This window comes from Argiope bruennichi, chromosome 2 (genome assembly GCF_947563725.1).
Source record: "Argiope bruennichi chromosome 2, qqArgBrue1.1, whole genome shotgun sequence".
Lineage (NCBI taxonomy): Eukaryota > Metazoa > Arthropoda > Arachnida > Araneae > Araneidae > Argiope > Argiope bruennichi.
In genome coordinates this window covers 56636172-56652334 of record NC_079152.1, presented here as the reverse complement: position 1 = coordinate 56652334, position 16163 = coordinate 56636172, and the positions used below count along the sequence as shown (strand labels likewise).

The 16163-nt window shown below is 24.8% G+C and overlaps 1 protein-coding gene across 4 annotated transcripts in view; it reads right to left on the bottom strand.

Annotated features, from left to right (window-relative positions):
* Positions 1–16163, bottom strand: part of LOC129961682 (dmX-like protein 2) — a 92254-nt gene that overhangs the window by 21797 nt on the left and 54294 nt on the right. For all 4 annotated transcript variants that reach the window (XM_056075212.1, XM_056075216.1, XM_056075215.1 and 1 more), the window contains exons 33-41: positions 15537–15837; positions 14890–15038; positions 11957–12452; positions 9855–9928; positions 8529–8682; positions 7691–8094; positions 5413–5615; positions 3992–4104; positions 1433–1705 (exon numbers count right to left, since the gene is read on the bottom strand). In XM_056075212.1, coding sequence (XP_055931187.1) covers positions 1433–1705; positions 3992–4104; positions 5413–5615; positions 7691–8094; positions 8529–8682; positions 9855–9928; positions 11957–12452; positions 14890–15038; positions 15537–15837 — 2167 coding nt within the window. The remainder of the gene's footprint in view (positions 1–1432; positions 1706–3991; positions 4105–5412; positions 5616–7690; positions 8095–8528; positions 8683–9854; positions 9929–11956; positions 12453–14889; positions 15039–15536; positions 15838–16163) is intronic.

Below are 16163 nucleotides of genomic sequence, written 5' to 3'. Positions count from 1 at the left end.
ACATTTCTAAAAAAAAAAAATCGAATATATTATATATATATATATATATATATATATATATATTGCCTTACATAATAAATATTGAATCTGGCCCAGTTATTTAAGAAGCAATAAAGAACTTACATTCATATATAATATATTTTTTATTTATACTAAGATTAGTTTAATCCTTCAACAGTATTATTAATTTGATTTAATAGCAATTCATTGTAATTTTAAAGAAACAAATATTTAAGGCTAAAATTTAATTTACATTTATAAATAATTTTAATAATTTATTTCCATGTTTTAAAACAGAATCTTTTAATGATAAGACTTTTTCACTAAGAGATGTTTAAAAGAATATACAAGCAGATTTAAATCACCTTCAGACTCAAATAATTCAACCTACGCTTTTAGGAGAAAATACTTATGAAAATAACATGGAATAATCAATAGAGCAACACCAAAAAAAATTTTTCAACTTGACAGAGAAACTTTAAATAAAGTTTCCACTTACAATAATCAAAAAAAAAAAAAAAAAAAAAAAAAAAAAAAAAAATTTTAAAAAAAGGGGGGGGGGAATTCTAGTGAATAAATATGTAATTTCTGATGTCAATATTATTTGCATTCTTGCAAACAAATTGGAATTTGAATATTAAATTTTATAAATTCTTAAAAATATGCTCAATTTTTAATTTTTTATATAGAATTAATTTCTTGAATTTTATGTCATTTTACATTAAATATTTATTTTTGTCCTGTCTGTATTAAAATAAAAATAAGGTGAATGATATGAATCTTTGTATTTTTATTAATTAAACTCAATGATCTTTCAGAAAAAATCAACCAATATTATTTATTAATTTTCTAAACAAGTTATAAATTACTATGGGGCTTCAACCTAACTGAATGGATTCATACAAGTTGTTAATAGCAATAACAAAAAACTTCCTTTCAACTATTCAATTTATGATCAGATAAAATTTTATGGCAATCAACATCAATTAAAAAAATTTAAGATTAATTATTATCTTACAGATGCTTGAATTTCAATGATCATAAAATCAAATCAATATATCAATGAACAAAGAAATTTTTTCTTTATATAATTTAAGATTCATTCAGTATGATATTTTGTAATTTATATACATTTTTACTATGTATTAATATACATTTAAAATAAGAACCAAATGACAATTTTTGAATTGTGTATATACATAAAAAATATCAGGAGATAACAGTTAAAAGCAACTCACTATATATGTATCAAAACAGAACCAATACAGAAAAGAACTGGAAATAGTCACAACATACAGGATATTTTTCCAGTTATTCTAAAAAGTTTCAGTTAAATCTCAAAGAGATAAAATTATAAATATAAAATAAAACAAGTGATGTTTAAAATAAAAAAGAAATTGTATATTTATTTTACACATGCTTGGATAATTACTTTCTAAAGACGCAGGTGATCCAGTCGGTTCAACTGAATTAGTAGTTGATATATGAAGTAATATTTTTGCTCCTCCACCAAAAAGAAGTGCCCATGTCTCCTTAGTAAAGCATTGGCCAACTAATCTGTATAATACATGGCAGTCGCAAGTAGATAAGGCATAAATCAGTTGACTAACGTAAACACTAACAAAAGCTTCACACAATAACGTATGTAATTTAGGAGAATCTTCATCCTTGTCTTGAGCCAGAAGAGCACGTAAAGAGGAAACTCCTAAAATAATGAAAGAAAAGATTAACAAAGCAATAATTAAATAGCTTTTGTTACACTTATTCCAAAATCTTATCATACCAACAGAATAAACTAATGCTTATTATTTGATGTTAATTATATATGTCAGACTTCTGCACAATATAGGTCCTGAACCACCAAAGTAAACAAAAAAATAAACATAAATAGTTAAATGTTTATAAAAAAATTTTGCACAAAAGCAAACAAATATAATTCAAAAAGACAACTTTTATTTCATTAATATTTTGAAAAAATAACTTAATTTTTATTATAATTATTTCTCTATTACCCTATTATCTCACTACCTGTATCTATAGTTCAGGTTACAAAACAATTTTTAGTTTAGTGACAGGTTGTAAGAGCTTTGTTTGCTGTCAAAATAAAGTTTGAAATTAATTTTAAAATGTCACACTATACATAATTTAGTTAGTTTTGAAAGGTGGGGGGTCCATATTTTCCAGATGAATATATAATGCATCTAGAGAAGATTTAGTTTAATAAAGTAGACAATTACATAATATAATATTAACTTAATTATCTTCTGAAGAACAGCAATACAAACACTGCATTCTTAAAGTGCTATCGTTAAACCATGTATTTCATCTAACATGTCTACAAATTGCAAAATAACACTGGTTTGTATAAGAAAATAATTTTTTCCTACACTGTTAATAGATTATGATTCAAATATATAATCTATCACAATATATATAATCTATCAATATCTAATTGTATAACAATTGATTTGTATTCATATATATAATCTATCATTCAATCTATACTGTAATTAAAATTGCAACAACAAATAATACAGTTTTTACTAATAAGGATGGAAGTTTTCCTAACTATAAATGATAAAAAAAAAGCATACCAAACTTATTTCAATAATATAACCTATGCACCTTTCCTAATTCAAATATTTAAAGCAATTATAAAACATTTATTTGGAAAAAGTGTTTTTAGTAATTAATTAAACATATCAAAAGTTGTTTAATTTTATTATAAAAAATATACTAATTACCCAAGCCCAATAACTGATAACATGCAAAAGAATTAGAGAACAATAAGGAGATTTAAGTTATTTACTTGAAGTGAATAACTCGGAATGATCATATATTATATAAAAAAATAATTCAATATATCTGAATATATTATAACTATTACCAATTAGTCCAAAAAATTTATACATTATTACACCAGAGCTAAAAATTGAAGGACATTTAATTTATTTAACATTCATCAAGCAGAAATTATTAATTACTCATGTGTGTGTGTATATTATATATAAGCATAATTTTGGAAGCAAAGTTATAGTCGAAGACAGAGAAGAAGTCTTTGATTTTTTTAATTTCATTTTATTTCCATGCCAGGAGTTATGATTTATGAACAAGCAGAAGTGATGAGCACAACACAGAACGACTCAACACAAAATGAGGAAAAGCTAAAAGAGGGAGAAAGTATTTTCCCCAGTGCTTATATACTATGAGGGTCCTATTTTCATAGGGATTTCTCATATGTCAATTTTGATAAGGGAAAAACACAGATCTTTTAGAAGAATGTGCTTGGCTGTCAGTTTTTTATCCCTTCACTTGGAGTGTGGGAACTTGTCGGTGTTAGAAGATTCAGCAATTTTAGAACTAATTAAATAGAAAATTAGTGAATGAATTAATTAAATAGAAAAAGTGGAATGAGATCAGGAATTAAGAGAATATTTTAGAATGAAGTTAATATGTGTGGAATTAAGATAAAACTTTAGAAATTAATTAGAATCAAAATTAGTGTTTAAAATATCATTATATATGACATTCACACATATTCATAGATTTTGGAATTCAACTAAGTACAGAAATTTAAAAGAAAACTTTTTTCCCATCAACTGTAAACATTTACAAACCATTTTCTATTCAAAATACTTGGTATGATCTAATTAAACTATTCTATTCAACATTAATGTAAAAATATAAAGCAAACATTATTTCACAGGTAAAAAAATTCTGTGACAAAAATATATATTTAATAACTATTGTCCATTTTTCAATAAAACATGCATCTGTAATACAGAATATGAATTCAGATCCATTTTTAAACTTTAACTGACAAATAATATATAAAGAGATGGCCTTAATATATTCAACATCCATATAATTTATTCAACATTAATTTATCCAACTTAATTAAATCATAAGATATCAAATATATCAATTTCCAAATACAAAAGGAAGAAAATTATTGAACATACAAAACAAAAGGAAAAAAATTGATACATACCAGGCCATTTGTGAGGAGATGTTGTGGCCTTCACATCTTCTTCTCCACTACTATGCCTTATCCTATTTACATGCCCAGCCAATAAATGACTGTTTTGATAGACAACACCAGAACTTGAAAAAATAAAAACTGATTATCACAATTTATTTCAGAATAAATTTAAACTTGCACATCACTATTAAAGATAGCATAAAAAAAGAATAGTTTCTCATTTTACTCATATATAAAAAAAAAATAGAAATTCATAAATAGTTCACACAATACTGAAATTGAAATATTAAACAGATATTTTTCACAGTTTACTCACAAATACTAGAAAATACAAAGAAAATATTTAGAGAATTTTCTGTGACAATTACATGATTAATTTTTAAAAAATTAAAATTGCTAAACTGCTTTATTTATTTGACTTCAAGGTGCCACTCCTAATACTTAAATTCTTTTAAAATTATTAATAATTAAAGGAAAACATAAACATTAAAATCAATTGGTGCAGTTTGATGGTTAAAATTTTTGTGAACAATTCATATCTGATTTTAATTAAAAAATAAATTTAAAATTATTAAGAAGATTTTTTACATTATAAAATTTTAAATTATGATTTGTAATTATTAATTGAAATTATATATAATTTGAAAAAAGTATATTATTTACATATATACAGGGTGGGATTCTGTTGGAAGCATATATTATGAATATATTTTTACTTTCTAGCATACAACATATAGAAGGCATAACAACTGCTGATTTGAAATAAAATAAATGTAACCTCAATTAAGTTACAAATACTTCAAAATACTGAAGCATTAAGAAATTTAATTGAATAGTTAATTGTTTATTAATAAGAAACTTTTCTGTAGGAACACTTACTCTGAAGAAAATAATTTTCAGAAAATATAGAACTGTAGTTATTGCTCAGGCCATCAAAAAATACATTCAGGTAAATAATTTATACAAAATATTAATTTCAAATTTAATTTCCAGCATTTTTTTTCTGAAAATTTATTATAATAATGCAATTTGAAATCAAAGAACAATATTTTATTCCAGAATTTTCCTTCTTTTTGCAGTGCACAAATTCAAGTAGATATAAAAATAACCACTCATTGAAGAACAATTAACAAAAGATTAACAATACCATTCATTATCAACTGATATGAGAGGTTTGGAAGTAAACAGCAACTTCCCCTATATGAGCAATCTAACTCAAATAGAACCCTATGAATAGGAAAACAAGAGTCTACCAAATAAAAATTAATTAGTGCATTTGGGGATTTATATTTTTAATTCATTTACAACTCATTAGCTAAGATAAAATACCCAATACCTGAGACTCTAATGCATTCAAAAGCCAGGCTGAATAATAATTTTGCTTCATAACACAATTATAAAACTACAAACTACATAACATAAGCACATACCTGATGAGCTCTTCCATGCTAAGCCCTCTTGCACCACCTTGTTTCACAACAAATGTATCACTATCACAGAGAGATTCATAAATACAGGCTGACAAAGAAGTGCTCAAATCTCTCAGTACAATCAAATGAGAAAAAGAAGCATTTGAAACAGCAGGTGGATCAGTCATATCTATTATAGTCAGTAGAATATCATGCGCCAATGACTAAAATAAGAAAATTTTATATGAAAAAATGCATTTTATATTTTTAATTTCTATTAAAAAGGAAATAAATAAATGTTACATCGTACATAAAAAAAGGATCAGAAGTAAAAAACTGATGCACTAAAAATTATTAAAATATCAATCAACCATTGTAAAAATTGCAATTAAAGCATTGTTTAAAATAGCTAGGAAAGTTTTAAAAAATTAATCTATTAGTTACAGAAAGCACATGAAATTATTATTTCTCATATAATAAAAAAAAGCAAATAACAAAACCTAATCAAAGACTGCTATCATTTCTTCAAACACATTTTCAAAAAAAAAAAAAAGGCCATGAATAGCATTTTATCTCTCTGTATATTTAATCACTACAAGAAGGTAGAATTTAAAATATATATATATATATTGATTTGAAAGCTAAATGTAATAAATTTGATTTCATGCACCAAAACTAAATATTTACAAATTTAAAGATGTTGAATTTATAACCTTTCATTTATATTAAGTTGGAAAAGTAAATTGCAATCATGTAAAATTAAATAAACTTAATATAAAATATGTATTATACTAAAATTAAAATTAATCTTTGAGATCTATCTTTGAAAAAAAAATAATATATAGAACTTTTATATTATAAATACAATTAACTACACTATATTTAATCCTTAATTTAGAAATGAGAAAAAGGTTTCTAGTTTTATTTAGCCTAAAATATAATTGTTCCAAAATTTATCAATATCCAACTGCCCAATAGAGAGACATAAATCTTAATATATTATAAGCTATCTATCTTTGAAAAGCATAGCCACTTAAATTTTCTCCTTTATTATATCATAAGATTGAAAAATATCAATTGAATAAAATTGAAATGTATACAAATAAATGTTTAGCTGTTTTAAAGCATACTTTCAAAATAAAAACATTTTTTAATATGAATTATTATTTAATAACAATTCATATTAAAAATGTATTTATTTTGGAAGCATGCAAGATTAAATACATATCTGTACTCATACATATTGCATGAAATAATGATATGATACTTTGGAAAATGAAATTAAATAAACAAAAAAAAAAAAAAATTGAAAAACACTATAAAGATTTTTTTTTCTTTGCAAAATCATTAAAAAATAATAAAATATCAGAATTTTTAAACTTTTTCAAAAGTACATTTTTTATCCTGATTTTTTTTTACTTATAATATTTTAAAAGTAAAAGGTAAACATATTTTAAAAGTAAGGTAATTTGGCAACTATGACAGTTGGCAAAAAAAAAATGGAATTAAAATATTAATAAGGAAGCAAACCATATTATATATCTATTCATCATGTTATAAAAATATTACTTTGAAGTTGTTACAAAAATATTTCACTTATTTAAATATGTGAAATGAAATAAAAAAAATTTTGTTCAATGAATAAGTTTGCAGGAAAGAGAAAATCTGATTACAAGTTTATTATGAATGTAGTCAGTATAAAAAAGAATGCAAATTTTGTTAATTATCAATTTTATAATAAAGAAATAATCTCAGTAAATGATTTGATGACAAAAATGAAATAATGTTTCATTTCTTCACAACAGTGAAAAGTATTTTGGAAAGTCATATGAAATATATATATTTAATTTGTTAAAATTAAAGAAAAAATTGTATAACAATTTTTTTATATATATTTAAAATAAAGCCAAATTTTTTTGGCACTGTTTAAGTACTTTTGTATCTTCAATGGGTTTTTTCCCCCCCAAATGTGGTAGTTCCAAGTCCTATAATATGCCCTATCAAAAACTAGAAACACAGACATTTGCTGTCATTATTAGCAGAGATACATTTCTTGATTTTTAAAATTCTATTTATAGGATAAAAAATAAAATAAATGACTAATCTATCTCACAAATTTTATCATGGAGTGGAAATAAATAAATAGATATAAATATAAATTTCATAATGAAAGGGAACACGAAGACACGTGAAATCTAGGTACTATTTCAGAAAGATATTACATTTTTATAAATCAAATCATTACAAGATAAAATAACCGATATCTGTATGTTAAAAAATGATGATTCTTTCAGATTACCTGCAGATGTCTTATAGGATCAGCTACTACAGTCTTTTGGCAAGCCACACTTGCAGCTAAAAGAGGTAAAGTTGTAGGGAAAGGTAAGGGAGATAAAAGTTGTTGTCGTGATCGCTCTTGTTGCAGTTCATGTAGCAATAGGATTAGTTCCATCCTAACTGCAGCTAAACCACCTCCATGAGCACCATGAAGACTGCAATAACTTAATAAGGTTCGCAAAAGTGCTTCATTGGCTTTCAGCCACTGTTTTCGTCGGCTGGCACGTTGTAATTTTGCTTCAAAATCTAATTTATCAGCAAGTAATATCTCATGTAAGGAAGCTCTTTGATTCGAGAAGTCAAGAGCACTATCCCAATTAGCATTACTGTGAGAACTACCATCCATTGCCATCGATTCTTCATTGACTGCAGATAAAAGAAATATTTAAATAGAAAATTCATATTTATATAAAATAAAAAAGTGCTCATTTATGTATAAAAAAATAAACTTACTAACTTATTCCTTTTTTCAGAGATAAAGAAGCAATATAAATCTCATACATGGCTAAGCTTAGCTTGTCTTTTGTCATTGAAAAACTCATTAAAATATTTCTAAAATTATTTAAAATAAGTTTAAAAATAATTTGTTTTGAAACAAGTGTAAAAGTTTTTCAAATTAGCACATCAGAATTTTAATGTGTAATTATTTAATGCATTATGCAGAATTTTAATACATTATTAAAGTAAATCAAAAAAGAATCTTTCCTTTCAAATAAAATTAACTATCAATGAAGTTAAAAAGGAAAAATTACAGCTAAAGACAGAATAATAAAATTACTTCTTTCACAATTATCAATTACCTGCTTCATCATAATTTTCAGAAGATGCACCATACAGGCATAAATCTTTAAGAGCTGATACACTTTTCTCAAGCCAAATGTACAATTGATACCTCAACTGACCTCCATCAACTTCATAGCCGGTAGCTAAAGTACTCAGTTCTTCCATCATGATCTTAAAAAATATATTAAATTCATTCATATCAATAACTAATAAAAACAATAAAGAAAAATAAATTGGGCCTTTATCATGAAAATTTACAATTTTAATTACTGACAAAAATATTAATATAGCCTTAAAAAATTTAATTTAGAAAAGTCCATTTATAAAACTATTATCTTTTCTTGCAATTAACATTGATCTTTATTCATGTGATAATCATTTAATGTGTTAACATAAATTCTGCTTTACAGGATTTCAAATCAGCACATAACAGAAATTTAATAATCTATACAAATTTCTATTTGTATATAAATCTACAGGATCATAAAATAAATTGTCAAGTAATAGAGAAATAAACAATGATGCAATACACTTCTGTACTTTTATTTAATAGACAACGGAATCATTTAGATTTTAACAGGAAAAAGAAAATGCTTATACTTTTTCATGAGAAAACGGCAACAAAATTTCTCATGCAACACATATTAGTTACAGTCATAATATACGGTCCATACTGGCTTATAAAATGCATATTATTAGTTTGAAACATAAGCAGTGAATTACAGAGTAAAAACTAGCATATGCTTTATGATGTTTAGCATTATTTAGATAGATTTCTTTACTTATTGCAAAAGTTTATGCCATGATTTTGGAAATTTGAATTTAATAACTGAAGATGAAATTTCTGCAGATATTCACTTACAATACTTCCTAGAAGCCGAACCCTTTTCTGTTCAAAAGTACTTTTGAATCCCTAGTTTTAATATGATTTGCATGACCACATTTAAATAAATAAACTAATCAAATAAAAAAAAAAGAAGCAGAAATAATTATTGGCAATACTATGTACAAATGTGCAGCTTTAAAAAGTTTTGAAAGCTATACTTACTTTAGGGTTTTTTTTCCCATGTATTTGATTATAATTATTTATACATTTAAATGTGGCAATATAGGTCTTGTTAAATGTTTATTTTGCAATAAATTATAAATAATGTGATATAAATTATGTCATTAGCAAAGCAATGTGGAATATTTGATTGTTTTTGTCTAAGGATTGAAAGGAATAGAAAATTATTAAGATAAGGAATTTACCTTTGTCTACTAGTTTTCCAAGAATAATTTTCTAAACAGAGGATTAAATACTACACATCAAATACAAGTATCAATATGTCTTTAATTTTTACCTTTAAACAAGCTATAAATTTCAATTGCTGAGCCATGATATCTATAGTAACAGGTCTTGAGTCATTCTTTATTTCTAAAAAAAAAAAAAAAAAAAAAAAAAAATGCAAATACTTTTTATTTATATATATATATATATATATATAATTGAAACAAACGTATTAAACTCTGTACATTAAAATCAACTACGAAACTCTCAGATGCCTTCTAAAAAATTAGTCCCAATCAGAAAAGTATTAAGATTTTAGATTTTCAATTAGAAATCTATGAATGCCATAAAATTTCAATCTTAAAGAATTTTATCAATATTTGTAAATTTTCCTTTCCAAATCTATAAATCACTTATTATAGTAAATATTTGAAAATCTAAAAATCAATTAAAAATGCATATAGATTACAGTTTTAATTTAGACACAACTTTATAATCATGTAAGTTAGCACGTGTTCAGAACAAACTAATATCTGCATTAAGAATCAAGTTAAAATATTCATTCAAGTAAAATTATACAAAATTATTTCACTCTGTACCAACAACAAATTATTTCTGTTATACTAAATTATATTTTGATAATGATTTTGAATAAAGCCTTCCTGAATTATATATTTTTAAATTAAACTACATTAAACCAAGTAAAAGAAAAATGAAGTGATTCTATTGTGTAATAAAACTGAAAATATTCTTCATTTAAAAAAAGTGAGTTTTCAGGTTATGATGGAAAGAAATTGGTAACAGCAATGCCGAATAGCAGCACGTCAATAGCACTTCAAATCATAAAATGAATCTGGCTTTTCTTCGGTATCATTTTTTAAAAGATCTATTTGAATAGTTATACTGGTTGTGTCATCATATTTCTTAGCACACGAATATAATTCTTTGTCAAATTTAGCAATCTTGAGATGCCAAAAACTGGCAGTTCTGAATCCATGCAAATATATATATATATTTGAGTGCTATTTTTACATTTAGTACTTTCAACTACATTTAATATTCTCTGCTTTTGAATGAGTATAATTTTATAACTTGCTTAACTTAACCAAATTTTTTAACTTAAGCTTTAAAAATAACTTTTATACATCAAAATTATAGCAATGTCAGCCACTGACAAAGTTACCAAACAATGAAGAGTTACCTGCCATGTCCAGAGAAACAACAAATCCCTCGGAAATAATTTCATTTGAAAACACTTCTTATAAATAGGACTTAAGGCATGGTTTTGTAATAAAAGGTTTAAATAATTGATAATCCTAGATTAAAATTTTCAATGAAATGGAAGTTAAATCCTTTTTCAAGTTAATACAAATCAGATTAATACTGAATATGAATGATGAGCTACTGAAAAAATTGGAATGAAATAAATTAGGAAGAGTCTGAAAAAGTGAAAGGTGATAACTAAGGAGATACGGGATGCCTATTTTTTACTTAACAAAAAGTTTTCAAATTAAGTTTTATTTAATTTGGAATTATTTTTCAAATTAAATTTTATTTTATCCAAAAGAAAAATTACCAATAACAATCAATGCATACATCTTTTAATACAGATTTAAACTTTCCTGATTTCTCATCCTCTTCCTTACCATTCCTATGCAAAAATCAATTAAAATACTAAACTGCAATCTCAAGGAGTCCCAATTCTTCATGTAAAGAAATATTTTGTTTGCTGCTCCTAATTATTCATTTTATCAAGGTTAAAATTTTTATAATTCAAAGTTAGATAAATTTTTTTCCCCCTTGACACTCATGTCAGTATTTTTCACCATTAAAAAAAGAAAATTCTACATAATATAAGGCTTTTTACGAATTAAAGGTGAGAAATATTTGATATAAAAGTGAAGGAAAATTGCTTTTATAAGTTCCACTCAGAAATTTAATAGAAAATCATGAATATAGGAATGTAATTATTTAGCTTAATCTGTTAATATTTATATTAACAAATATGTGTACAAAAAAGGGAACAAGGGGAAAAGCTATATTTTAAAGTTGGTATTCATTATAATTTCTGTCTTTATGGTACACAATAATTCTTAAATCTTTTTCATAATCAATTTAGTTTGTTAAGAGTTTTAATAGATAGCCCAACAAGCAGTTAAAACTTTAGTTTCATACCCTTAACTGGTTCTTCTGGAGCTTTAATTTCTATACCATCCTCTTCCTCTGAGACCTCATTTTCGCTATTATCGAGTCCAAAATCCAATTCCAATTCTGGTTCCTTAACCTGGGTTACAGGTGCACCCCAATCAAAGTCTAAAGTGTCTTCAGTTTTTGTTTTTACAGAAGGCTGGCTCCAATCAAAGTCAGCTGCAGAGCCTCCACTTGAAGATGCAGCAACAGGTTGACCCCAATCAACATTTTTATTTGTTGTCTGGGACATGGAATCCTGGTTTACTAATCCAGTAGCAATTACATTATCACCTTCATTAATGACATTTGCAAAATCAAAGACAGCATCATCTGGGGACATAGGACCATCAGTTAGTACTCTGTTTGGTAAACGGGACAATACTTCTAAGGCAAGAGCAGGACAACCAGCTCGGAAGTGAGCATGTGCTGTGGTAAAAAATAATCTTCTTTCTAAAGGAGTTATAGTATCTTCAAATGGTGCCTAAGTTAAAAAAAAATGGTTAATTTAAAATTAAAACTAGAACAAAAATCATAATTTAATAAAAATTGTTTTTTAACAATTTAAATGGAGTAAATAAAGTAATAAGATATTAATAAAAATTCTTGTGATTGTGTAATAATGAATCCACTTTACTGAATCCAATATTTTAAATTAAAACTCGATATTCAGTAACATGCCACACACAGAATACATAACATTATAACTAAACACATCTGGTTTGTTGCTATAAGTTTAAAAATATATAAAAGAAATAGGTATGCATTCTACACCTTCAAAATTAAAAAATTAAAAATAAATCATAACAAATCACAGAAAGTTATTATTTCTTCATCTTATGCTTTCCATGAAGCACAAGCTTTAACAGCGATTAAATTTATTTTTAAATCAGATGATTTTATTTTAACATGGATTTTGATTTCTTTTTCAAAAGATTAATGCTTTTTTTCCCCCACTCAGACAATATAAAATTTGACTGCATGACAGATTGACTGTAAGAATGCTTAGCTCTAATCTTTACCACCAGTTACCATTTGCAAGTAAGTTAAATAAAGATCCAAGATAGCATTTTTTACCACTTGCCAAATTAATTACATTACAAAAGGAAAATAATTAATACCTATTATTTATATACCCAATGGCTTAATGCTGAGCACTTAATTTATACACTTTTTTTAATTAGAGAATATTTTCAAAATATCCACAAAATGATGCCCTTAAAGTTATAAATCCTCTTTGCAACTACATTCAACTTGTTGCATGATAATGTGCCTGAATCAGTTCATTTGTGTCTTGATTGCATCAACCACTGCATAAAAGAATGTCCTCATTCTATCATTCTTATAGTAGCTCTCTCTTTATAGCACTAATTTCTTTTTCTTGTTTCACAAGCCTCATAATATAGTTTACAGACAACATGCCAATCTATAAATATTAAAAAAGACTTAACAGTGTCATGCAGTCCAGTAAGAGTTTTCAATGAAATCATGATTTTAAATCCAACAATTTTTTTATATGCTATAAAATAAGCTTTTATTAAGCTTCTTCATTTATTGCATTTAATATAGTATATTTTTAAAATTTTATCTCTTCAAATAATCAAACCAATAGATCCATAAAGAACATTTTAGATGTCATAATTAACTGTCAGGAGTTACCTGAAATATGGAAATTCAATAAAATATAGTGATAAATTTATTTGAAGACCACAGCTCTTTGCCTTGTTTAATTCATGTATGGAAAAATAAAAAAAAATGTTTATTCCAAATATTATTTCATCACTGTAAATATTACTCTCATGCAGTTCTATAATCAGATAAATAGAATTCTATACTGTTAATTAACTTTCCCTTCTCTAATATTTTTAGGATTTAAAATTTTATTATCATAATATTAACAGATAAATCCTTAAATATTTAACATTTGTTTAGAGCATGAAATAATTAAACTATGTAAAAATCGTATGTGCAATATTTTTATTATAAAAACTACCCTTTTTATTATTAAAAATTAAAATTTAATAAGTCTTCTATCTGATTAACAAATATTTCTGCCTGAAAATAAAATTCTCTATTTATAATAAAAGCCGATAATTCATTGGCTTAAAATGGTATTTGCATTTTATCAATCAGCGACTTTTTAAAAAAAAATGAATTAAACAATGTATTTCAGTCACCATAAAAATTAAGATGACTGTTAGTTTCTTAAAATAGAATCAAATAAAAAGATTAATGATCATTTGATTTTAAAAGTAATAAAACTTCACTATTTAAATAAAAACAAAAAATATTTAGAATTTGAAAAATCTTACTTATATTAAGAATAAATCTGAATCATTTGTTCTTCAGAAATTCTTATGAGTAAGAATGCAAATAAGGTATTATTTTGTTATTAATAAGATGAGATTCACTTAATATACAAACCCTGGAAAATTGATTCATTTGGGACAAATTTGGCTTTCATTTCAGGAAAAAAAATTAAGAATATCTCATCAATTAATGTGAATTTTGGAGCAAAGTTTGATACAAATAATACATAAAAATATCAGCTGAATCGAATTATTAAAAAAAGAAAAAATCTAATTTCCACAATGGAAGAATTATTAACAATAATTGTGTTAATTAACTTGATTAATCAGTTTAATATCTCAACAAATATATCACTTTAAGTTATTTCTATTGAAACCAATTTTGTGAAGATGCAGGAATAAATAATAAAATTACAAAGATGTTCCTTTTTTTTTTTTTTTTTTTTTTTTTTTACAACTGAGCATACAACTGAAACTGGAATTTTTTTTTTTTTAATACTAGAATCAAAATTATTTATGTGCTTACTATATTTATTATTATTATTATAAATTATTACTATTATTATTATTACAATTTTGCTGAGAATAAACTAATGAAAAAAATTTACTCACATCTTCAACATCAAGACTTTCACTTCGGAAATTTTGCTTTCCTGCTGCTTTTGATTTTTTCAGTTCAGATAAATTTTGAGCTCTCTGTCTACGAACAACCAATGGATGAGTTCGTAAAAATAAGTAGAAATTAAACACACTTGGATTAGCTGTAAATAGATTTAATGGAGCTTTGTAAGACATAATCATTAAAGGTAGAAAATGAAATTTGAATAATATAAAACATAAGACTATAAAAAAAATCAGTTAATAACTAGTTCTGAAATAAGTATTTAGAAAAAGGCAATCAAAAATTTTTTAATTATATCTTCCATATTTATATATATGAATCAAAATAGTAATTAATTAAAGAAGTAATAATTTTCATTATACAGTTGAATTTTCACAATATAATATTTCAATGAGTAATGTATTTCCATATAAAAAAGTTAAGTACTACTTAATCATCCTTAAAGTTAATGATAAATAATTTTTATAAGGCTTCCTTATTTTTAACTACAGTATTTATCTTTAGTTTTTACTTAAAAAAGTACCAGTACCAAAAAAGGAAAATTATCAAAATAAAATCAGTTTATTTAAAAGTTAAACTAAATTTCATATTTTATACATTTTAAAGACTGGATAGTAAAAATATTGAAATATATTACCGGACATACGATCACCAGAATTTTCTATTTCGGATGCTCTTGGATGAGAATATCCAACATCAGTCTGTAACAGTGTTGTCAATGAACCACAATAGTCTTGAAGTATCCATCGTGCCATGCATCGAATAAAAGGATCTGGATAAGCTTTCGATGGAATATAGTTAGTGCCATCTGGCTCGCATCCCAAAACTTCAACAAACAGTAGTTTTTTCAAAGAAGGAGTCACAGTTTCTATCTCACCCTCGTATAATCGAATGACAACCATTGCTAACTGCAGATCATTCAAATGATTTAAAATTATCTGAAAACGGACGAAAAGGATTTTCATATCAGAAAAATATACAAATAAACGACTTTGACATAAAATTTCTACATATAGTAACACAAACTGAAGATTAATTCTTAAAGAAAACATTTAATCACAATGAAGAACAGAAACAGTTCAAACAATACAATATTGTAAATAGTTTTATAAAATACAGTTTCAGTTCATTGACGAATTCTGAAATTTATACTTTCATTAGATCTGTAAAAAAAATGCAGTTAGCAAACTCAGTATTGTAGTTGACTTTACAGTTTTATTAGCAGGTAAATTTTTTAATCCTTTTTAATTTTTATTTAATAAAA